The sequence below is a fragment of the Enoplosus armatus genome, chromosome 17 (assembly GCF_043641665.1).
Source record: "Enoplosus armatus isolate fEnoArm2 chromosome 17, fEnoArm2.hap1, whole genome shotgun sequence".
Taxonomy (NCBI): Eukaryota; Metazoa; Chordata; class Actinopteri; order Centrarchiformes; family Enoplosidae; genus Enoplosus; species Enoplosus armatus.
The window spans coordinates 7,107,834-7,132,691 of record NC_092196.1 but is presented as its reverse complement, the minus strand read 5'-3'; the positions used below and the strand labels follow the sequence as shown (position 1 = coordinate 7,132,691).

At 42.9% G+C, this 24,858-nt stretch overlaps 2 protein-coding genes across 2 annotated transcripts in view; both read left to right on the top strand.

Annotated features, from left to right (window-relative positions):
• myo15aa (myosin XVAa) overlaps positions 1-13,594 on the top strand; it is a 32,063-nt gene extending 18,469 nt beyond the window's left edge. Inside the window, exons 33-63 of the mRNA XM_070922747.1 lie at positions 289-424; positions 2,857-2,921; positions 3,432-3,575; positions 3,717-3,771; positions 4,354-4,501; positions 4,595-4,688; positions 4,767-4,887; positions 5,068-5,183; positions 5,413-5,472; positions 5,801-5,876; positions 6,007-6,122; positions 6,336-6,454; positions 6,710-6,851; positions 7,798-7,909; positions 8,053-8,127; positions 8,492-8,694; positions 9,039-9,163; positions 9,297-9,360; positions 9,504-9,576; positions 9,770-9,843; positions 10,028-10,110; positions 10,223-10,353; positions 10,465-10,559; positions 11,034-11,111; positions 11,220-11,316; positions 11,419-11,579; positions 11,801-11,934; positions 12,308-12,441; positions 12,656-12,789; positions 13,240-13,380; positions 13,493-13,594. Of these exons, the coding sequence (XP_070778848.1) occupies positions 289-424; positions 2,857-2,921; positions 3,432-3,575; positions 3,717-3,771; positions 4,354-4,501; positions 4,595-4,688; positions 4,767-4,887; positions 5,068-5,183; positions 5,413-5,472; positions 5,801-5,876; positions 6,007-6,122; positions 6,336-6,454; positions 6,710-6,851; positions 7,798-7,909; positions 8,053-8,127; positions 8,492-8,694; positions 9,039-9,163; positions 9,297-9,360; positions 9,504-9,576; positions 9,770-9,843; positions 10,028-10,110; positions 10,223-10,353; positions 10,465-10,559; positions 11,034-11,111; positions 11,220-11,316; positions 11,419-11,579; positions 11,801-11,934; positions 12,308-12,441; positions 12,656-12,789; positions 13,240-13,380; positions 13,493-13,594 (3,408 nt within the window). The remainder of the gene's footprint in view (positions 1-288; positions 425-2,856; positions 2,922-3,431; positions 3,576-3,716; positions 3,772-4,353; positions 4,502-4,594; positions 4,689-4,766; positions 4,888-5,067; positions 5,184-5,412; positions 5,473-5,800; positions 5,877-6,006; positions 6,123-6,335; positions 6,455-6,709; positions 6,852-7,797; positions 7,910-8,052; positions 8,128-8,491; positions 8,695-9,038; positions 9,164-9,296; positions 9,361-9,503; positions 9,577-9,769; positions 9,844-10,027; positions 10,111-10,222; positions 10,354-10,464; positions 10,560-11,033; positions 11,112-11,219; positions 11,317-11,418; positions 11,580-11,800; positions 11,935-12,307; positions 12,442-12,655; positions 12,790-13,239; positions 13,381-13,492) is intronic.
• Positions 13,595-15,791: 2,197 nt separating this feature from the next.
• The window catches only part of llgl1 (LLGL scribble cell polarity complex component 1), a 29,643-nt gene continuing 20,576 nt past the window's right edge, over positions 15,792-24,858 (top strand). The window contains exons 1-2 of the mRNA XM_070923307.1: positions 15,792-15,889; positions 18,519-18,616. Coding sequence (XP_070779408.1) covers positions 15,809-15,889; positions 18,519-18,616 — 179 coding nt within the window. The 5' untranslated portion in view covers positions 15,792-15,808. The remainder of the gene's footprint in view (positions 15,890-18,518; positions 18,617-24,858) is intronic.

The following is a 24,858-nucleotide window of genomic DNA, read 5'->3' as shown; positions in this document are numbered from 1 at the left end:
GTAGTACTCTTGTGTCCATGAGTATCTATCAGTTTTGTGTGTGCTGGAGCTTCTCCTCCAGTGTGTACGGTACTTCCTGCGGAGTATTCAGTTCCTACAGCTCTACTGACTCACTCACAGAGGGTCTGAATCAACCAATACAGTCCACACCCTCTCTCTCTTGTACTCTTAGTCTCTCCACACTTCTTACCCTACTCTTAATGTCTCTCAAACTCCGCCTTCTCAACATCCACAACCGTCCTTTTCCACCTGCTGAATCTCTGCTCCCTGCTCCTCTCTGGCTACCAGGACATGGAAAAGACTGGAAGTCTGTCAGCGAGGATGAAGGGAGGAGGACGTATAGGCATCACAGGAGGAGGAAGAGGAGAGGGGGAGAGTCACCCGGCCCCCAGCCGGCCTTATCCACCAGGAATACATCCCGGAGGTAAAACACTGACGTTAGCGTGTGTGTTTCCTGTTAGTTATGTCTAGTGTTGGTGCAGATTGTCCGTATTTTTGTTATTTCATTTTGTGTCTTTCTTGCGTGTTCAACTGCAGACTCAACTGTTTTCTTTCTCGTCTTCTGTCTTTCACTTTTTGGTCTATTTGTTTTCTTTCTATCCCTTCTTTTGTCCTGCCTCTCAGGCCTCTCTCTCACTCTTTTTCTCTCCACTGACATCAATAATTCAGTTGGTTCTAAATCCTCTGTATTAGTCTCAGGTTGATAAATAGTTTTGCCCTTTTTCTCGCTTTCTTGCTTCCCCTGAATGGAAACATTTTCAAGTTTGAAATGTGTTGGGTTACTCTGTTTTAAACATTCACTTCCTGGGTCATTATTAATATCTGGTCAACTGTAAAATTAAGCAATAATTATATGATTAAACAACCAACAGACACACAAATAGACATAAAAAATGCAGATGTAAAAAGGCAAATAATTAGATGCAGTTCAATACAGTGACAAACAAAATGAAGGTGAAACAATATAACAAGAAATGATCAATAATAATATCTTTATTGTTGTTATTATTTCCATATTGTATAAGGGTGAGGGCTAAAGTGTCTCGGTGACACTGAACAGGACTGAAGTGTAAAGGTTCAGGTGTAAAGTTCACCCACCTTAATCTGCCGCTTAGAGGCTGTAATGAGCAGTCTGACCTCATAGATAATGCATAGACAGCCATTCACTGTAACCACAGATGCCTCCTTTACTCTCTATAGGCATCTGCCACTTTCTGTCTCTCTACAAACACACACATCATCTGGTTTCTCTGTTCATTTAGTCACTGCTATTCTTTCCAGATGCTGTTTGTTTTTGCGAATGCGTCTCTCTGTGGCTACAAACCTCACATCTCACTATCACTCAGATAGATTATAACTAGCAACTAGATATTAGTCGAGCCTTTCTCCCGTCTTTCACCCTGTCTTTGGAGAATATGCCGTGAATATTTTCAAGCCTCTAAATGTCCACGAATTGTATGTTGAACTGATAATTACTAATCTATCCCTCCCGGTGGACGAGGTGCAGCAGAGAGAGCGACAGCAGTGATGACAGTGACAGGACGAAAAAGCGACGACTGCCTTTTAGTTTATTTCCATGCACACTATGCAGCTCATATACAGTTTGATGGATAGTTTACCAATACTTAAAACACCAACGTGAAACATGTTGTTTTGGATCTAATAATCTAATGGATACAATTAAATTTGCTTTTACTTTTAACTTACTTAACTTTTACTTTTAAAAAATGAACAATATGACAACATGTCCGGCCATAACCAGGCCATAATGTTCTATTACAAGGCCATTGTCACAGTGACAATGCTAACATGCTGATGTTTAGCAGGTAATATTTACCATGTTCACCACCTTAGTGTAGCCTGTTCGCATGCTAGCATTTGCTGATTAGCACTAAGTACAAAGTACAGAAAGTAGGTCTGCAGGTATCTGAAAAGTCAGGAGATCATCATAGTCATCAGAATACATGCAGATTATCCATGAAGAAGACGTCAAGCTATTTCACTGAGTAAATAAGGATCACCAAAGTCATTCGAAATGTACTCTCAAGGAACCTTGACTAGCTGTAGCAAAATTCATGCCAATCCATCCAATAGTTGTTGAGACAGACATAGCCTTCTATAGAGCCACGCCACTAGCGTCCTGGAAGCAGCACTGATCCTAACTCTTACCCTGTTCCCTGACCTGTCACTCCTCAAGCTGTGCCAGTGCTCCCAGTAGCAGGGGGAATGATGCCACCCATCCCTGCCATGCCAATCCCCTCCCACCACCATCACCACGAACAGCACCACCACCAACAGCAGCAGCAGCAGCGGCAGCAACCTCAACAACAACAGCAGCAGCCACAATACCACCAATACAACAGTCCCCCACAAACCCACCACCAGCAGACTTCCTTTGCCACCACTCCTGCCACACGTGTAGCACCCACCCCGTCACCCACTCGTGCACCTGCTGCTGATCGAGATGTTGATGTAGCATCCCATGTCAATAGCGTCCCCGGTCTGCCGGGGGTGCCCTCGCTGCCTGCCACGCCTGTGGTTCCAGGCGTGCCTGTGATGTCAGGCGTGCCAGGTACAATAATCGGGTGTGCATCAGGTTTTCCAGCATGTTTGGCCTGAAGCGTGTGGGCATGGAGCAGTTACAATACATTCTATTTGTGTTAGATAAAAGCCATATCAAACTTTTTTATATTTTGCATTTTATTGGGAGGTTGTAAAGTTCCTCTGTGTGGTTTGTTTGAAGTGGAGGAGTCTGCTGGGGCTTTTGCAGTGAACTGTGTGTGCTTCAACTGTTTTTCTACAACAGAATCATCTCAACAGCGTGGTGTCTATGTCTGTGTGTTTGTACTTCTCTAGGATCAGAGCAGGCAGTACTGACTCAACAGCAACAGGCCATCATCAACCAGCAAGCTATCATTCTGGTTTGTCACATATGCTTCTTCTGAACAACTCTGATATTAATGCTACTGTTGCTGTATCTGTCCGAGTCCGAGTATATTTGGCCTGACAAATGTTAATGTTAGCTTAGCACAGATACATAAAACAGGGGCAAACAGCTGGCAGCACGCTGTCCAAAGGAAACAAAAATCCACCTACCAACACTTTTAAACCTCACAAATTAACAAGTCATATTTGTTACTTGTTTGTTTAATCTGTGCAAAAACCAAGGTGTTAAATTACAAATTGCCATTTTGCTGGGGTTATGTGCCGGATTATTTCCTGGCTGGGGAGCTTTAGAGGTGCTGGTAGGCAGATTTTGTTACTGTTGGACTGAGCCAGGCTATCTATTTCCCCCTGTTTCTAGTCTTTATGCTAAGCTAAGCTAGCTTCATATTTACCGTACAGACATTGGAACAGTAAACAAGTATACTGTTGTTGAAATGCAAATATATATATATATGTGTGTGTGTGTGTGTGTGTGTGTGTTGCAGGCCCAGCAGATGACCATGCAGGCCATTGCGATCCAGCAGCAGATGTTGTCTTCCTTCCCCCCCGTTGCCCCGGCCCCCCAGTCACCTCCCTCACAGCATCATCATCACACACGCTTGCCACAACACTCTCACACACACAGCCCTGTAAGTTAACGCATACTTACATGCTGTGGCGATGCATGAACATGCATATGATATGGGTACAACTGCCAGCATGTTTACAAATCCACACTATTGTCTCGCAATAAATACACACTCAGCTTTATCACTTCGTGTTTTCTGCAGAACAAAGAGAGTGAGGAGTCTCCGTACAAGCCTGCTGCTGCTCAGCGAAAAATGAGTATGTTTTTACATTCTCTAAAATGAACCTCGGCAGATTTGCTGTGTGGTGTGATGCCATGACTACAGTGAAGCTTCAGGGTGTGCCATGGTTTTCTAGCTGGGTTCTCTGAATCTGAAAGTTACTGAAGTACTCAAACAGGAGTGGAAAGAAAAATACTGATGCATTGTGATTTGAAGTGGAAAAGCCCACCGCATCAAATGGAAAATGTGGGATTGAGTATAGGAAGTACATAAATATCACTTTAAGGGGGTGCCCACATGGCTCAGAGGTTAAGACGCCGACCATGAACCACAACATCATCAACCAGGGACCTCTGTTGCATCTTTCTCTCTCCATCTTTCCATCTCTCTTTTGTTTGTTGTTAGTTTTTATTGAAATACTAGGACTGACCGCTGTCCACTGGCTTTGACATAGTTCTGTATGAACAGAACTAGGTCCATACTGAGCTGTAAAGTTTGCGGGTTTTGAAACATATTTGAATTATCAACATTTTTGAAACTGAGTGAATTCATTTGTGGGTGCTTTTATGAATTAAATTGTCAATATCTACACTTGATCTAATAGAGGTTGACATTCCAGGTCCAACACGTGGCCCCCCCTCTGAGGACGTGGTCCGACCCAGTACGAGTAACACAGAGCGCATGGATCCCAGCCACGACATCAAAGACATCATCAGACAGCATCAGCCTGCCGGCACAACAACTTCTGTTGGACCTGCCACACAAAGGTAACACGCTCATGACGCTTGATACTGATATAGTATTTTGTCTCTACTTCATCTTACATCTTAACCTGTGTGTGTGTGTGTGTGTGTGTGTAGGAAAGGTGATGGAAAGATGTTTGTGAAGAAGCCAGACCCGCATGATGAAGCTATGGAGATCCTTAAAGATCAGATGGCAAACCCACCACAACCGGTACCCCAACACCCCACAAACAAACACACACACACACACACATGTCCACACAAACTAAAATAATATATTTTGTCTCAGACTCAAAGGAAGCCTCAATCCTCCCAACATAAACAAGAGGGAGGACTTAAGATTTCCAAGACGACCAAGTCTCGCCCTGCAGGGACAGCGAGCTCCAACGTTAGCCCCGCCCCTCCTCCAGGTGAACTTTTCACACACTAATGTGACATAAATCCCCAGTAATAAACAGTAGAATGACAGAAAGTTCTTTACTCAGTTCACACTTGCATGTGAGCCAGTACGGGAAGTACATGGTCAAAAACACTTTGTGTGTGTGTGTGTGTGTGTGTGTGTGTGTGTGTGTGTGTGTGTGTGTTTCCAGTCTCTAGAGAGTTGCCAGTAGAGGAGGAGACCATTCAGACTCAACTCCACAGCAGGACCAGTGATGAATATTACACTTACTCCAACGTCCCCTGGAAACTCTACATGAGGAAAGAGGTGTGTTTCACAAGCATTTAAAAACATTAACACATGCGGACAAAAATGATCCATTTTGCCCTGAAACTTAACGTGACAACAAACTGCAACTTCAGTCAGACATTGTAAAAACATTTATACTCTTCATAGATCTTCTCATACTGAACAATTAACAACATTACAATGGTTTAACATCATTATATTTTATAATTATTTACCAAAATAAACGTTGATCTTTGTCTGTTTACAGGTTTTCTATCCTAAAGAGACCTTCAACAATCCACTGATTCTGGACATGATCTTCAGACAGGTTGGTTTATGTTTTCATTGTTTATTTACATTCACTTGCTTCTCCGTGTATTTATTATTTTATGTCTCAATAAGTCAGGGTTAGTTTTCCATCGTTATAAAGTCTAGTTTATGGTAAGATGATTTATTGAAAATAAAAGGCTAAAAGTAGTGCTTTTGATATAGATCCTAGCATTATCTTTATTGTAAAAGGATACATCAAAGACATTTTTGGGTCATTTATGGTCTTGGTTTTTAACGCTAATACTTATTCACAGCAGAAAGGAATCATCCCATGATGATTTCCACTTTAGCAGGTAGTTATATGTCAATGTGCACGTGTCCTGCAGGTTGTACATGATACCTTCTCTGAGGCCTGCATCCGTATCACTCAGGAGGAGAGACAGAAGATGAAAGCTTTATTTGGTATGAAAAAACACATATCCCTAAATGACATCACTCATAGACCCTAGACAGTAAAATTTCCATTTTGTGAAAGACTTTTCAACACTTGGCAGTTGAGATGCGATCAACTCCTTCTTTTTTTCACTGGCAGCTGAGAACAAGGTGGATCAGGTTTCAGGAACGCATGACGAGAACGTGAAGAAGAAAGTGGCCGCCATGGCCAGAGACTCATGGGAGATTTACTTCTCCCGCCTCTTCCCAGCCTCTGTGAGTTCTTGTCTCTTTCCTGGAGTTAAACTGAGAAGTGTATAAACTTGAAGCAGCCTTCTTCCTCCACTTGATTTAAAAGGCTCTTACTCAACCATTTTTACTTGTGCCTGTACTCAGTTTCATGTGTTTGTTTGTTTCTGTGTGTGTGTGTGTGTGTGTGTGTGTGTGTGTGTGTGTGTGTGTGTGTGTGTGTGTGTGTGTGTGTTCCAGGGCAGTGTGGGGACAGGAGTGCAGGTGCTGTCTGTGTCTCATAAAGGCATCAAGCTGCTGAAGATGGTGAGGAGCAGCTCTAATGCTCCAGACTACTTCAGAGTGCTGAGGCCGTACAGGTGAGTTTCATAAACTGTACAGAAACATTTACATAGTGTGTGTGATGTCAGCCAAAGGTCAACACCAAAATTTCCACCTTTTCAAGCCTTCGTCAATTGAACTCTCTTTAAAGTCTTGATTCAAATAAAACGCAGAGAAAAGTGAGTCAATTGACCTTTTTCAACATTCTGTGTCAAGTGATTTGACCCGAGACCCCTCTGTCTCTGTCTCTGTCTCTGTAACTTCCTGTTGACTTCCTGGTTTTTCCTGTGCAGCTACTCGGACATCCTGTTTGTGTCGATTCCATCTAAGAACATGCTGGAGTTCAACCTGACCAACGAGAAGCTGATCCTGTTCTCGGCCAAAGCGCCGCAGGTCAAACACATGATCGATCACTTCCTCACAGAGCTTAAGAAGGTGTGTGTGTGTTCTGCAGGTGTGTTTGAGTTTATATTTATACAGCACTTTTATATTAAGGAGCCTAAATAAAAGTGCAACAATAAGACAATGTGCAAGAAATAAAAGTATTTGTAAGAAATCCATATGGCAGATAAAACAGCAGAATATGACCAAACAGATAAATACAAATGTGATGCTAACATAGAAATATAAAATGACATGTTAACGTGACAATATCATGCAAATGCTTTCAGATCAGCTGAGCAGCTACGTGGTCCAGCAAGCTTGATGAATTCAGATGATTTGATGGAAAGGTTTAGTTACAGTGAGTTGGGGGAATCACAAGAGACAGATTAAAAAAGAACGGTCAAAATTGAAGCAGCAGAGCCCAAGATATTCCGTCATTATGGTCATTTCCCGTAATGCTGCTCAAAAACATCTTCGGTCAGACCCTCCCTGTCTGGTAAATGCACATGTCTTTCAAACTCCTTGTCCCAAGTTCTTAACACAAGCTTTCTGTTGAAATCTCAAGCCCAATCTGAGATAACCCTGATGACATCATTATGACATCACCAGGGTTATTTTCTTTACCGTAGGAGGCTCCCTCCAGAGCCGCAGAGGACATTAAACAGCTGTTTTCACAGGCTAGAGTGGGAGTGATCATGTGTAAAACTGGTGGAGTGTCTTATTATTCTGTACTGTCAGAGTTTAAGCTGTATCTTTATTTAAATTGATTTGAATACGTTTTAAATTAACATGCAAGCATGATTGATTTAGTTGATATGGCTTTAGTCCTTCTACAGTAAGTTGCTCGCACATAATAACATCAGCAAACACATGAATGTAAACTATAAATCGTGCAGACACAGACGAATGTGATGGTATATTTTTGGCTCACGTCTCCTCTGCACACCACTGGAGATTTCGCAGTATGTCAATGTCAAACGTGTCATGTCTCTGTCAGGACTCAGAGTACGTGGTGGCGGTGAGGAACTACATTACAGAGGACAGGTCTCTGCTGAGCTTCCACAAAGGAGACATCATCAGACTGCAACACATGGACGGCCTGGAGGCCGGTGAGACGCACACTCAAAAACGCACAAAACACTTCGTACACACACCGTGCACAGTGTGTGTCCGCTTCTCTGTGCTTCATACCATGTCTGTCACGCTGTGTGCGTGTGTGTGTGTGCTCATGTCTATGTGTGTGTGTGTTCAGGAAAACATTACGGCTGCATAGTGAGGAAGAAGGTCATGCTTCTGGAGGAGCTGAAGAGAGACACTCCTGAGTTTGGTGGGTTTGGCAGGGCCGTCACAGCCTGGTGGGATCTGTTGTGTGTGTGTGTGTTTGCTTTGCTGTTTGCTTGGTTTTCATTTGAGATTTTTAGCCTTAACTTCGATGTTCCTGCCTTTTTTAACTTTATTTAGTTTCTTTGATTCAACTGAGTATTGAGGATTTGCTGCTTTTGATAAACTCAAAAATTTAAAGTTGGTCAGTCAAAACATTTGAAGACTTTGGGCTTTTTCTCTGTTTTGTATGTGATAGTTTTGGGTTTGTTTGTGACACTTGATATGTTCCTTCTCTTACTTATGAACCTCTCAGTGACTGTACTTCTGTGTGTGTGTGTGTGTGTGTGTGTGTGTGTGTGTGTGTATAGGCTGGCGATTCGGGGCTGTGTACGGAAAATCGGGAGTGTTTCCCAGCGAGTATGTCCGTCCTGTGGCTGCTCCAGACTTCCTGGTTCTCCCTGCTGAGCGCGTGGAGCCTCGAGACAGACAGGGACGAGTCGCCGCATCTGCCGCCATCGCCGTGGCAATGGGCTCAGCTGTAGCTGCCCACGAGCTTGACCTCTCCACAGAGGTGCCGACCAGGAAGTTGTTTAGTTGTGTTCCAGCAGCATTTTTCTAAACTACTGTCAAACAAAGAAACATGGTGCTTATTTTTAGCTCCTGCAGTACATCAGGAAAGAAATGTCTGAATAAGTCTGAATACCAGGCTCAGAGTGAGAATAACTTTCAGATAATACCCCTATATTATGGTATCAGCTGCTGTTTATACAGTATAGGTCGGAATTCTTTGGTTTTTCAGAAATGGAAATATTCTGTAGATAATTACATCTTTGGTGTTCCTTTAAGTGGTGCTGCTGTTTAGCTTTTCCCTGCTGTGGGTGTGTGTGTGTGTGTGTGTGTGTGTGTGTGCATCAGGTAGTAAATGAGACGTATGGGGAGAGTCTGAGCATCGAACTGGACGATCTGCCTCTGCACAGCGGCCAGTACCACATGGCGGAGTTTGCCAAGAAGTACTTCAGAGAGGCACAGAAGAACAGAAGGTCAGACACGCACACACTGCCAAAATAATAGATGTCCTCACTTTAAAAGTCTACAGCTCAAATTGGTTCTCTTAAATTAAATGGACATGTATACACACACAGTTCACAACGGCTGCCTGTGTTTTGTCTGCAGTGACCAGAAAGCCAAAAAGGGGAAGGAGAGCAGGGACCCTGTTGACATGGTCAAATTCTCCAAGGTAAAGCAGCTGCTTCAAAGCATAATCATTCAAACATGCCCATGTCTCTGTATTCTTCTGCATATGTTATCTTCATTTCTAACGATATTATGTCTTATTATGTACAAATATATTTCCTCCTTGTATCGTGTTTGTCTGTCCAGTCTCCGATCCAGGATTCTCTGATCGACTTCTCCGACAGCGGGATGAACAGAGTGGCTGCTGACATCTTCATAGGTGAGACGAGAGTGAGGAAAGAGGGATGGATTATAGATAGGAGGTAGAAGAGGGAGGTAGAGAAATTATTATTTTAAATGTGTACTTTAATCGTTTATATTGTAGAGGAGATAGAGGGAAAGATGAGGAACTCGAGCCTTCCTCTTTTTTCTGTAATATGAGATGAAATGATGTTTCCATGTTTTTTGTCCAGCCATAATGAAGTTCATGGGAGACTTCCCACTGAAAGGTCAGACTGAACAGGACCTGGTCACCACGATACTGAAGGTACACAGACAAACACACAATATAAAGAAGAATATTTGGATGTTGAGGGAAAATGTCAACAATAAGCCTGAAACAAACTCCAGTATTTGTGTGTGTTGTTACATGCTTTATTTAAATGTGTGTGTGTGTGTGTGTGTACATGTGTATGTCACATGTTCATTCATGCATGTGCTTGTGAATCTAGTTGAGTGGCGACCATGGCCTGATGAAGGATGAGGCCTACTGCCAGTTGATGAAGCAAGTTACCGCCAACACCAGCTCCAAACCGTAAGACTCTTCATTCTGCATTTCACATCACGTGCTGACTGAGGACTTCGTCTGTGCTCGCGTGGCCGTGGAGAGGCTTTTAATGTGCAGTTGTGTGTATGTATTTGTGCAGGGACAGTTGCCAGAGAGGATGGAGGCTGTTGTACATCCTGACAGCGTTCCATCGCTGCTCCGATGTTATGAAGCCATTTCTGCTGAAGTTCCTGCAGGACGCCTGTGCCAGCCCCGGGATGCAGTACCAAGGTACACCATCCATCCATCAACAACCACCAACACATCACACTCATCAATCTGTCACTACCAATCTGATGGCATTCTTAGTTGTCATTGATCTGCGCTGCTCTTAATTGACAGGCATTACCAAGGCATGTGAGCAGAATCTAAGGAGGACTTTTCAATATGGCGGACGCACACAGTATCCAAACAGCATGGAACTCAAAGCTATGCTGGTTAGTCTCTAATTCAGCCATGCAGGCTTCTTATACTTTATTAGGCTTGAAACTTTAAAGTGTCAAAATATGCACCAAACCAAAGAGGAAATCACAAGGCAAATGACTACTTGACTTGAAATACGTACAAGTGAATTTTGGGGTATTATTTAATAATGTATTATTTTCGTTTTATTTACATGTTTGACCAGTTCAGTAGATTTTATTACAGCTTACTTATCTTTGTCTTTTGAGCTTTTGGTTTTTCATAAACAATCAGGCATTAGGCATGGATGTTTGGAATGGGTTAAGTGTTTGGATTTGTAAACTTGATTAAATTCAACTGTAGTAGTGTTGATACCTCATAAAGCATCTGTCATGTTTAGCTGTGAGTTTGTTTAGCAGCTGGTTTCCAGCTCTCAGTACCAGCTGTACACTCCGCGCTGCTGTTAACTCGCATGACGTTTCCCTCTGCGATTGGTTGTTTGTGTGCAGGCTGGGCGGAGCTCCAAGAGACAGCTGTTCCTGCTGCCAGGCGGGATCGAAAGGCACTTGAAAATCAAGACGTGCTCTGTGAGTGGCACACACACACATAGACTCATCCAGTGGAAAGATAATATATCCATTCTTATTAGATCAAACAATACATAGCGTGAGTAGGTCTGGATTTCTTTATTTCAGGTTGCTTTGGACGCCATCGAGGAGCTTTGCTATGAGATGGGGTTACAGAGGGTGGAGGCTTTGGATGAATATGCCATCTTTTTGGTCACACACAGAGGTAACAAGGATCTAGCTTGTCATACCTACAATGCAAACTCTCTTGACTCATACAGCAATGCACTGTAGATAAACAGATCTAAATTGAACTGTGTCTGTGTAGGTCAGAATGTGCGTCCCCTGAACAAGCGCGAGTACATCCTGGACATCGCCACAGAGGCGGAGCCAGTGGACGCCAACTACAGTCTGTGGTTCAGGAGAGTCATATGGAGTCTGGCTCTCAAACTTGACAACGAACTCTATGTCACCATGCACTATAATCAGGTAGAGATCGACTGTATGAGCTAAAGGTTTCTGCTGTAGCTAATCCACAGAGTCCTGACAGTTTTTTCACGTATGTTTCTGCAGCTGACGTCCTTCGTAGCTTTGCCATCAGCCTGACGAGGAAGATGTGTCACGATTTTAAATTTTATGTCACAAAGTGAGCAGTGACTTACAGTAAAATAAACACTTACAAAACATTACTCTGTGTGTCTCTGTTCAAGGTGTTGCCAGACTACCTGAAGGCCTTGCTGAGTGTGGTTCCTCAGGGTAAGGCCAGTGACCAGCACCTGCAGCAGATCGCCAGACTGGCTGCCCTACAGCACCGTGCCAAGGACACCCTCTACCTGCCCACCCTGTAAATATACAGAGATATACACTTACAGCATTTATTTACCACTGGCCATTTGTTGGACACTTTTATCCCCGGCACGTCACAGTACCATGAATACTTACTTTTCACCCTAACTAGCAGTTGTCAGTGCCATTGTCTTTCCATGTAGTTTCACACAGCTCAACCTCCATAGACACACAAAACATGACGCCACTCATGCATATATGACAATCACAGGTGCATCCTCCAGCAGTATAAATGCTCAAATTTGCAAACATTGGATAGTAACTGCTGCCTCTGAGGTATCACTGGTTTGCTTTTGTGTGTGTGTGTGTGTGTGTGTGTGTGTGTGTGTGTGTGTGTGTGTGTGTGTGTGTGTGTGTGTGTGTGTTTTTAGCCGTGAGGTGCAGGAGTGTGTCCCTCCACAGTTCTACAGCAAACAGGGTTCACAGCATTGGCTGAATATGGCAACTCAACACATGCAGCAGGTCCAGCCCTTAAACCCACACCAGGCCCGTGCGCAATTCCTTGGTAAGACCACCACAGTGTGAATGTGTAACAGTAACCTCCATCGATGCCTGTATTATTTATCATTAAGTAATGAAATACCTTAAAATACCCTCTAAAATAAGAAAATTGGATTAAAAAATCTGCCTCAGAACAAGTGACAATAAGACACATATTTCTATCCCTAATAATTAATAATCTTCTCTTGGCTTGACACTTTGTGTGTTTTCTTGTCCAGGTCTGGTCAGCGCTTTCCCCATGTTCGGCTCCTCCTTCTTCTATATCCAGAGCTGTAGCTCCGCCTCCATCCACGCCCCGTGCATCCTGGCTGTAAATCTGAATGGACTGCATTTCCTCAACAAGGATACTCATGTATGTCACACACTCACACTCACAATCACACATGCAATAAATCGTCCACTCAAACACAGATCCAGTCTGTGTAACGTTCCATGCTTCAGATTCCAGGACCAGCTGGTGAAATATGGTAACAGTAACAGTATGAATTTGATACAAGACTTCTTGAACATTGCCTTGATCCTTTTATGTTAGAAGAAAACTGCAAAAACAATTATTTCATTATGTTATTTCAAAACAAAGCATCTGGCTCCCTCTGCTGGTTATTGTGTCGTCTTCTGTCCTGAATAAAAGAGGAAATATAACATTTCTCTAGATATTAAAACTTGTTTCTCATATATCTGTGCATATCTGTCTGTCAGAATATGTTTGTAAGTGTTTTTGGCATGCCGTTTGTTTGTGTGTATTCATTCATGTATTTGGTTGTGTGTGTGTGTGTGTGTGTGTGTGTGTGTGTGTGATTAGGAGGCCATGGTGCGTTTCCCTCTGAAGGAGGTCCAGTCAACTCGCACCCAGAGACCAACTTCAGGCTCCAGTTATCCATATGTGGAGATCATGATAGGAGACCTGCTCAACCAGCGCATCACACAGCTACAGCTGGAGCAGGTGTGTGTGTGTGTGTGAGAGACACAAAGAGAAAGAGTTGATAAAAGATGTAACAATATATATATATATATATATATATATATGTAATTTTGTGGATTTCATTCACTTTAAGGGCCTGGAGCTGTGCCGAGTCATTGCCATGCACATGGAGAACATGTTGTCAGTCAGAGAGAAGAGACTCACTTTGCCACCAAGCGAAATCACCCTGCTATAGCACAAACACTCAGAGAGAAAGAGAAATCACACTTTATGCCTCATAAATGTACTGTATCTACCTCTATTTTAAAAATAGAATATAATATGTAAAGGTAATGTTTCTATAATGTGACGAATGTATGGTGATGATGTGGATGACATCATTTGCAAAAAGAGATGTATTTAATTAGGGCTGCAACCAAAGATTTTCTCTTGAAGATCTTCTTGATTAATTGTTGAGACTATAAAATGTCAGAAAAGACAGCAAATGGCTTGTTTTATCCAACCAACAGTCCAAAACCCAAATATATACAGTTTGATATCATAGAAGTGTGAGAAACCCACCAGCAAATATTCACATTTAAAAGGCTGAAACAAGTGAATTTTACTTAAAAAACTTTAACTATTAATCAGGGATTATTCCCACAGCATTAACACAAAGCAGGGAAAGGCATATATAGTTCACTTATCATGACATGTACACCCAGTATGTCAGTATAGGCTGGTACCTTACACATACCACTGAGTTTAATGCATACATGCAATGTAAAGAAAGTGAAAGGCCGAACTCATTCCTGTTTTTAGGTTGACATTTTTAGCCAAAACTGTTCTTGATCTTGTCTGCCATGGCTGCTGTATAGCGCTGAGTCTATAATGAATAAGCCCTCTTTAATTTACTTTAATTTCCCCACTTCAGAAAAATAGTGGGATTTGATTAGCCTTGATCCAAGAGCAACGTTGAATTAAAAAGCACTGAATAAGGGTAGGAACCCCTTCTGTAGCTGGCTCTGTACAAAGAAACTGAAGTGTGTGAAACTGAAACAAATAACCTGCAAACTTAATATTAATATAATCGTTCCCTCATAATTAACAGATGCTTGTGGTTTGACATGATACATCATTTCTCCTTAGGTTTACATCTAAGAGCAGCCTACATCAATTATTTGTGAACCCATAAGATTTGTTTTAAATAAAGATGTATTACCATTTAAAATAGAAACAAAAGAAGGCAGCCACAAACTGAATTAATGTTCTTATTTTCTTCCCTGTCACGAAATAAAGAGAAAGACACGACATATTTGAGGAAGCACATTTTGACACAGTTATTGGCCACATCACTGAACACTTTGCACTAATTAAAATGATTATTTATACAATGTCTATATATTTTTTGTAAATAGAGGCTGTACATAACTAATGCAAGTGAATAATGTTGTACATTAAAGTTTGTATCATAAATTATTTTGGTGTGTGAATTTGTTTTTTTCGAAAGATCTTTATTAACAACATTTACAAGTAGAGAGAGCTAAATAAAATAGCATAGGAAACATGAAAAGACATGATACAAATAGATAAATACATAAATAAATATTTAACAACAAACAAAACAACAGATAAATTCGAGGGGTTTTCAGATAGACAGAGTTTCAACTGTTTTAGCATTTTCTTTCTTCATAAAATTCAAGGAAAAAGGAAATAAAAATGTTTTTGAAAGATAAAAACATGGTTTAGTTTCCTGAATATTGCCTCATGCAAAAATAATTGACCAAATATGATAATAGTACAGTTCATGTCTTTTCTTTGGATGATACCATCATTTCAGGATCATAGAGTAAAGATGTATGTATGTGAGTATGATGTAATCAATTATACTATTATTATAATAACAGTGGTTAAATAGTCTCATTTTTTCAACAATATAAGGTTAACAAGTTCACTTGCTTTGCCTTTATTAACTCTTACTTGCTATTTACGGTCTTGTAGTTTCATTTCGTACAACGGACTCGCCGTGTATCGCCTTTTCTTGCCGGGTGTATGTGGGACGTGCAGCCGGTGCGTCCTGTGCTACAAACCGAGTACCCCCCTCCGGAGCGCTTGGCTGTGTGGGCGTCTCTGCGTAATTACTCGCAGATTTCCTCGCCCTCATTGGTTAACAACAACGGGGTCCGTGTGAACCGGGGAGAGGGGAGGGGAGGGGGGAGCTGTGGTCAAACCCACCACGACCTAAACAGCACCAGGAGGGAGAGGAGGGAGGAGAGCCGCAGCCCGCAGCAGCAGCAGCAGCGTCGCAGCCCCGCTTTCAGCCTGCATGGGCTAGTCGGTTAGCTAGCTTTAGCATCGTCCGACTACGCCGCACCGCCTCTCCTGCCCGCCGAGAACCCCGGACTGTTATCTCCGTGCTTTCCCCTCCGTCCCCCACCGGTCTTTCCTCCCCCCCCTGCCCGGCTTCAAGATGATGAAGTTTCGGTTCCGTCGGCAGGGCACCGACCCGCAGAGAGAGAAGATAAAACAGGAGCTTTTCGCCTTTAACAAGGTAAAGTAACGGGACGGAGGAGAGGGAGGGAGAGGGGGGGTCTGCTCCTCTTCTTCTCTCCTCCTCTGCTGCTCCCCAAAACTAATCTATCCATCTCAAAGCGGGACCAGATTTTAAGTCGAGCACTCTGCAGCATTTACCCCGCGGCCGCTCCTCTCTGTTGCTGCTTTCTGTTTTGTTTTCAGCTAGAAACAGAAATTAGCTGTAAACTGCTGCTGATGGACGCTTTGTTGATGTGTGTGTGTGTGTGTGTGCGTGTGCGCTTCAGTTGGCGTGATAATTGTCTTTCACCCCCAAACAAGGCCCGCGTTCAAAGTGAACAGCAGCAAGAACCAGGGAAACTTCTCTTTGCAGCCCCAACACTGCTGTAATTAACCACCAACAACAGATTATGTCAGTGATAGGGATTATCAGGCGTCACATTAACAAGATTAGTTTGGGTTGCAGCAGTTTGATGCTTCATGTGAGCAGTGGGACCCATATTTCAGATATTGCATCAAGATGGCTGTCAGTGTGGTGACAGTTTTAACTCCTTTACCCCTCTCATAGGTGAAAGCCACCACAACAGTGTGTGTAAAAGCCTGCAGAGAGTTTGTTTCACTGTTTGAGGGTCTGTGGGTGAAACCATAAGTGTCAGGTTTCATCTCTGGCATCACATCCACATGGATATAAACCAGTTGGAGTACAGTAAACCTCAGCTTCCTGAGGCCTGAGTTAATATTGTCAGCCTTCCCTCCTCTTCGGCACTGAGATCACGTTGTCACCTTGACCACTGCTGCCAAACTGGTGGGAGATGCAGCTTATACAGACTACTGTGCAAAGAGCACCACTGTGGCCTTGAACTCAGGTTAGGTGAGGCTGCTGCCTGTCTGCACACTGTGTCATCATCACTCAAAAAGTAGAGCAGAGTGTCCCAGAGAGCGGGGGCTGTCCAAACTTTCTGATGTTGACAGCCACGAATTATCTCGCACACTGGATGACATAACAAAATGAAATGTACTCAACAAGGTTATTTAGAAATACTGGGTGCAAATAGTGTGAATGTGAAGAAATCTCACAAAACTGCTTTTTCTTTCAAGTCTTTGTTCATAAATCTACAGCCTGAGTGTTAAGAAAATGTTTTTAATCGTAAGTACTTGAGCTTGACAGGTATCCTAAAACACAGAGCACCAGTGTCGTATCCAATGGAAGTAGCATTACTTTAATGAATAAATGGTTCTGTGAGAAAGACTATTGTAAAAACACACAAACTGGCTTGTAGGGTCGCACTTGTCCTGGTTAACAGTTACAATGAGGTCCATTCAAAGCTAGAGGTTGCTCGCGTTAACCCCAGTTCTCTGAGTAGCATGAGTGAGAAGTCTCATTACGGCGAACATAACCTGCTCCAAAGTCTTTACTGTGTGATTTCAGTTCAGTGGCAAAATATGCAGATTACAGATTCCAGATTGAGCCTAGATCATGATTATTATATGATTTAATTGTGCAGCCTAGATACCTGTTTTTTTATTTCTATGAGAGAGAGGTGGCAGCAACAGAAGGGGTTAGCAGGTGGCAACAAAATAAGATGAGCTCTACTCCGAATGGGTGCAAACTATACATGAAAGGAGGGCTGCAACTAACAATCAGTTTCTGTATCAACATTATCACATTGCTTGTTTTGTCCACCCAACAGTACAACACCCGTAGACATTTCATGTACTATTATACATGACAAAGAAAAACAGCAAATTCTCACATTTGAGAGGCTAGAACAAGCAGATCTGTGGCATTGATTATATTTTCTTTTGATCAACTAATTGGTTAATTGACTAATTGTTGCAGCTCTACATGAAAGTATATTTAAAGAATGTCAGTGCCCATAAAGTAAATGTCTTTGACAGTAGTAGTGTATTTAGGTTGTGAGACACTTAAACAGGGAATATTCAGGTTGGCTCAATGAGACATCGTGTCTAAAGTACATGAACTGTTTGTTGTACTGTGACAACACACACACACACACACACACACACTTTTTTAAGGTTTGGCAGCAGCTGCCACAACTATCACAGAGGTGGTCTCTCAACAGGAGTGTTACTTTGATGTGACTGACTGTGTGAGTGTGTGTGTGTGTGACCAGAGCGGTACTTTAAAGAAACAAAGAGTTAATGTTTTACCTCGTATCTGAGTTCCAAGCTAAATAACTCCTTTCCAAATGTGTTGTCCGTCATGGGGTCTTTGGCCACAAAACTTTTAAAGACCCCCTCGACCTCTTTTAAAGTAGGTTAAGGTATCTGAAAGTTTCCTCTGTAGGTCTAAATGCTTTCCCAGCTGTCTCTCCCGACATGAGCAGAAGGAAAAGCTGTAAATTTATGTTAATCCCATTTAACAAAGTCTGCAGAGCGTTGTAATAAAGCAATGCTGCTGCCATCAGTGCTTTTTAAGAACCTTCCTCTTAACTTTATTAAGGGAGTCCTCCCTTTTAGACGCCTCTCTGACGATACAGTCTCACAGGCAGAAGCACGCACGCACACACGCACACACACACACACTCTCTCTCACAGACAGACAGAGCAGGGTGTGTAAGGAAGACGTGTCCAAGAAATAAATCTGAGTGTTTTCATTGTCTTCTCTGTCTTTGCTTCTCTCTCAGACGGTGGAGCATGGGTTCCCTCACCAGCCCAGTGCTTTGGCCTTCGACCCCAAGCTGCAACTTATGGCCATCGGGACAAAGTCAGGAGCCATCAAAGTGTATCCTTTTAATTATCAGTCAGCTTATGCATCTAGAAGAAGGTTTTATTTTGGGCCATCAGTCACACTAAGGCTGGACGATAAACAGAACTTGAAATATCCAACTTTAAGTTTACTAATATGGCAATTTTCAATCAATAAATTGTCTGAATCCCATATAATTAAAACTGTAGTTTAACCGATCAATCAGCTTGCAGTCCAGTCTATATGTCCAGAAGTGGTTATAGGACAGACAAATCAGACATGAGCTAGCACAAGACATGAAATAGTTGAAATTAATGAAAGAAAGTGTGTCTTTATGTGTGTCGTTATCAAACAAATTCAATCAAAAGTTCTTATGATGTATTTTTTTAGGTCACATCGTCCAGCCCTAAGTCAGAGCTGACTATGCGTCCCAAACTCCAGCCGACTGCGACTCGCAGGACAAAAACTATCAAAGAGAACCCCTGAGCAGCGGCTGGTAGAGTACAGAAACTATTTTGAACTTTTGAAGAGTCTCTCTTGTCTTTACATCAGCTCTGCAGTGCAGCGACAGTGCCGCCTTCCACTGTAGGTGTGATGCTAACAGAAGTCGGTGTTTCAAGCTCTTTTAATCTCATATTCTCTAGTGTAGGATTTTGTTTTTCTTTGCAGGCTGTACTGATTCTTACTCTACTCACTTGAAAAACTCCATGTCCCAAGGGTCCTTACTGTTTTGTGCTTTTTAAAGCGTATTAAGCTGTAAGTTCTGGTCTGCCATTTCTTATAGTGCTGTTGGTCGTCTTGCTCTCGTGTTGCCTCACAGTGCTTCACGAATGTGGAGGAAATACTGATCAGATGTATTTGCAGCAGACCTGTTTATATAACACCAGTTCAGCAGAGCAGTGCATTGCTGTGTGTGCTGTCTGTCTCTGTGGGAAGTTGCACTGTCTGCAGCACTTTACTGACGAGGACTGATCTGTCATTCCTGTCTAAACAGACTATGTTGGAGGAAAGTTTAATCGTTTTTTACAATCTGGGTTTTATTTTCATAGTAGTGGCCATTATTATTTTGGGTTATAATCATTTTGTCCTCACACCAACTAAATGTCTGATATCTGGGAATTTGGACATTTCTAGAAAGGAGTCTGGTGCAGGAAGCAGTGTGAGAGAGTGACCAGGCATTTTACCATACTTGTTTCAAGTAGGAATTAAAAGCAAACAAATATGTAAACACTGATTACCTTCTGCAGTCAGATTTCCGGTGCTTACTGAAGTAGTGTGAGCACAGTTTCTCTATGCAATTGACATTTCAGGTGCACTCCCTCTCAGTGTAATTTCTGCTGAAGTGGTTTCGATAAAATTGTCAAAGTGGGGGTTTGTTTACCACCTGCACCATCACCTGACTTCGTGGGTAAAAAGTTATCATAGCTGATATGGCTGTTGGCCAGAGCCATGAACATGAGACAGAAAAACAAAACAACAACATCAATATATTCGCTATTTGGCCCAGAACACCATAGATGCATTTTTGAGCTTGTGGTCACTGGGAATCTAACCCCCAACCCCCGGCAGTGGCAGTGCAAGGCTGTGTCTGTTTGAGCACCACAGAAGAAGTTGTAACATTGAGTAATGCTGGGCTGGAAATGAATGTTGGTTTGGCTCGTGAGATGCATCGCGGCAAAGCCATAATTTGGCTTCGAGTGTCAGTTGTCTCAAAAATTCCAGCATCTCGGAGGCTCGTGCACCGTCCACATGACTCAATGATGTGACATGTTACTGATCTTGCACATCTCTTCGTCATGACTATCATTGATGGCTCTGTAGTTAATGGCAGGTTAGGTTTGCCCTGAGTTGGGTTTTCCCCTTGTTTACTGGTCAAGCACCATCACCCTTAGAAAATGAAGCGCTCTGATATCTTAAAGCATATGTTAAGGGTGTTTGTTTTGCATGTTTGCTCCACATGTTTCATGTTTGTCTCGCATGTTTCATTTGTCAACGCAGACATGCCGGTGTTCTGAATCTGAATGTTTGTTCATAGCAGCTGGTCATGGCTATTTAAACAGTGTGTACACATTCATCAGTGTGCGAGGGGAGGCTGGCTGTGGTTGTGTGTTACGTGCAAATGCACTAGACTGGAGAATCAACTCTTTGAGATGCAGAGAGAGAGAGAGAGAGACTGGTGGTACCAGGCACTTGCACCCCAGAGGGAGATGGATGGAGGGGAGAGATGGAGATAAACAGAGGCAGTGAAGACGAGGGAGTGTGAAAGAGACGGAGGGGGAGGCAAAATATCTCCACTACACAGTGATTCTAACAAAATGACCGCAAAGCTCAGACTAGTCATCCTGCGTTTTCACAAGATTCAGGAAAGTCAGCACGTCTACCCACAGAGAGTATCCGGAGAGTGAACAGAAGAGTCATTTTGCAGGAATATAAAGAGATGTAGTATCTTGTTTCACACTTTCATCGATAAATCTGCCCATTATTTTTTCATCTACATGATTTGGTCTATGAAATATCAGAAAAATGAAAAAATGCCCATTCCAATTTCTCAGAGTTTAAGGTTATGTCTTCTGTGTGTGTGTGTGTGTGTGTGTGTGTGTGTGTGTGTGTGTGTGTGTGTGTGTGTGTGTGTGTGTGTGTGTGTGTGTGTGTGTGTGTGTGTGTGTGTGTGTGTGTGTGTGTGTGTGTGTGTGTGTGTGTGTGTGTCCACATTCCCTGATAATCTCACAGACTTGCTGACTTGAGTTTGACCTAGACGTGCTTGCCAGCATACCTGCTGGTACTGTAGCGCACACACACATACACACCAACACACACACACACACACACACTTCCAGCTTGTCGTGGTTTGATTCTCGATGTGTGTTGAGCGGTAGCAGCAGTTAAGGAGTAAAGACAAAAAGTTGAAGAGAAGGTTTGGTCGGAGACGTAGAGTTTATTGACTCAATTACAAAGAAGGAGTGGAAAATTGCAAACTTTGTGGACTTTTTTTTTATTGTTTGAACTTCTGTTCTCCGTCTTGGCACGATATCTCCTCCTCTCCTCTCCTCTCCTGTGGCTCTCATGTGCTCTCCTTCAGCCTTTGCTGGAGTTTCTCACTTGTTCTTTCCTCCTCTCCTTCCCTCTCTCTCTGTGTTTATAAAGACAGAGTCATATTACGCTCTGAGAGTTTCTGCTTCGACCACAGACTGGGGCTCAGCAGAGGGAAGGGGACAATGTGGTGTGGAGTGTTTTGTGTGTGTGTCGGGAGAGAACATGTGTGGGGGTGGTGGGAGCGATCCTGGGGAGTCTGTCTCCTGTCGAAGAATGCATGTTGCGCTGCCCTGGGTTAACCCTCCCTGTGTGTGTGTGTGTGTGTGTGTGTATATGTGTGTGTGTGTGTGTGTGTGTGTGTGTGTGTGTGTGTGTGTGTGTGTGTGTGTGTGTGTGTGTGTGTGTGTGTGTGTGCAGATTGGGTGAGTAAGAGCTTTGTTGCTGAGTCGAGTCTTAATAAAGGAAGCTTTTGAATTGGTTTCCAAGGCGACCAGCGGAGTTGCCGGGGATGAGAAGAGCTTGCAGACTGGAGGGTATTAAAAGTCTGCAGCTCAGCACGTCAAGACACCAGAGTTTGTTGGCAGAAACGCATCAGCTTTGGGTAAAAAGTATTTAAAGCAGTACCTGTTAGTAATCCACACACATCTGTTGGCTCAAACTCTGGACAATCCGCTACGTGCTGAATTACACTGAAACTTTGTGACCATGAAGCTTCAGTATCGGCAATCCAACAGCCAGAGGATGAGCTAATATTGACCCACACACACACACTCAGCAGAGCTTTAATCCGTGTGTTTGTGGGTGTGCTTCAGCTGTCAGCTCTCCCTCTGTCTGTCTGACATCCTGTTGGTCACACACACCACACTGTTTTGCACTGATTCATCAGATCGTATCATTTTTATCGTCATTTCTTCATATTTTAGTTGCAGTTGACCAGATTTAGAGTCACTGTGGCGCAGCACTGTTTGCTGACGTCACAGGGCTGCAGCTTGATTTAGTGTGTATACGGGAAATCTGTGCTTTGACTCTGTGAATCATCCACTTCTGCAGTGTGACATTGAATGGTGAATGAATAGAATCCATCATTTCATTTCCTTCACATTGTGGCCTGAGAAGTTGACTCTGACAGCTGCTTTAGCTTAACGTGAAGGAATCCTGAATTGTTTATCCATCCTCGAAGTCAACAAATGTTTTGTAGTTTGTGGTGAAAACAGTAAATTCCCCATGTGCTTGTTTGTTCCCCTTCAATTGTACTGCAGCTACAGATTTTTCCTGCCCTTATTTATTGCCAGCTTTATAATTCGTACCAAGTCACGTTAATTTGTTTTCATGCTTCGCTGCACAGACTGTGGTTTGTATTGGAGACGAATTTGTAGAGAAAATACTACAAAATATCTTGAATGTTATGCAATGTACATTCGTTTCTTTTTTTGTTTGTGCTAAATGAATCGATATCTTTCTAATCGAGTTGAAGATACGGACTCTGATTCAACCTTTGACATTCGTCCCACCCTTCATCTCTTCCTCCCTCCTTCTCTCCTCACCCACACACTGCCTACTCTCTGCTAACTTTGTCTTTACTGTCTATCATGTACAGTAAAGCGCCTTTTCTCTCACTGCTCACTATCTTTAGTCTTTTACTCTTTCTCACTCCTCCAATCCTGTTTCTCCACCATCTCCCTGTCTTCCTCTCTGTCACTCAGTCCCCTATAACTATTACTTGTTCCTCACTGATACCCCCCCCCCACCTTAATTCTGCTTCTCTGTCTCTCTCAACCTCCTCACCCTCCTCTTTCCCTGTCTTTGTTCTGTGCCGGTCTCCTCACCCCCACACCTATACATACTTACTTACAGATGAATGGGCACACACACTCACACTCGCGCTCGTCCAGTTGGCAACAAGCTGGAGGGGCCTGTCTGTAGGGATAAAGGGTGTGTGGTCTCACCAAGTTGGACAGAGTGGAGAGGTTGTTGTTGAATGTTTGAGTTGAAGAACGAAAAAGAAAACATTTACAAGAACTGACAAATTGTGTAAAAAAAGAATCAACCACTGAAGGGCTGAATTAGTGGGGATGTGTGACTGAATTAAAGGGAGGGAGGGAGAACGCGAAGAAGAAAAGTGTAGCGTAGAGAGTAATGGTAGTGCTAGCTTCGTACTTGCTAGCTGTAAAAAGTGTAATGTTATTGCCAAAATGACCTCTCTAGAACAGCTTCATTGGCAGTGTCATGTTACGACAAATGTATGTTCGACATATACATGTGACTTTGACTCGAGTAAAAGATAAGTCTTCTAGGATCGGCTTACATCAGTCCCTTTCTGTAGATATTGGTCCTTTCGACTATGCTGTTGTATATTGTTTAGTATGTTAGCATGCTAACACTTGCTAATTAGCACTAAGCACAAAGTATAGCCGAGGCTGATGGGAATGTCATTCATTTTGCAGGTATTTGGCCATAAACCGAAGTATTGGGCAAATCCAAATTTTGACCTGATGATGGCGGATCATCAAAATGATTACAATTTATCATGAGGCAATCCATCCAATAGTTATAGAGAGATTTCCCAAATGTGAACCTGCTGGTGGTGCTAGAGGAAAAGACAGAAGGATTCATCCTCTGGGGACGGTGAATGTTTGTAGTGTTGATGAACTTTGTACTCATTTAAAGCGTTTTGTTACTGATTTGACAGTCGAGTATATCTTGTTTGCCTGCTGGTGTGTGAGGGGGAGCGTGCACAGAGAGGGGAGTGTGGGAGGTGGAGAGGTACTAGCTGAGAGAGAGGATGCAAATGAGACGGGATTGTTCCTCTAGTGGGTGGGTGGAGTTGTTTGGCTTGTCTTGTTGTAGGCTGCCTTTTGCCAGACATCTGAGGAGTTTGTGATTGTGTGTGTGTGTGTGTGTGTGTTTGTGTTGCTATGTGTGTAGGGAGGAAAGGAAGTTGGAGAAAATGCTCGCAGATCATGCCTCAGAAGTTTAGAGCTAAACCAATTTAACTTGTGTCTGAAGCCTCGTAAAGTTTTCTCATTTAGTTTTTAAATGTTTCTCACTTTTTCTCTGGCGTCTAATTCGCTTTCTGTGTGTGGTCAACTTGTACATTCATTCTTGGGTCTAGCGATCCATCGTTCCTTCCTGTCCATCCCTATCTTCTGTCACGTTCGTGTGTGTGTGTGTGTGTGTGTGTGCGTGCGTTAGAGGGTGTGCTGGCTGTTGTCTGCGTGTCCGCATGGAGGACAATGCCTTCTGTT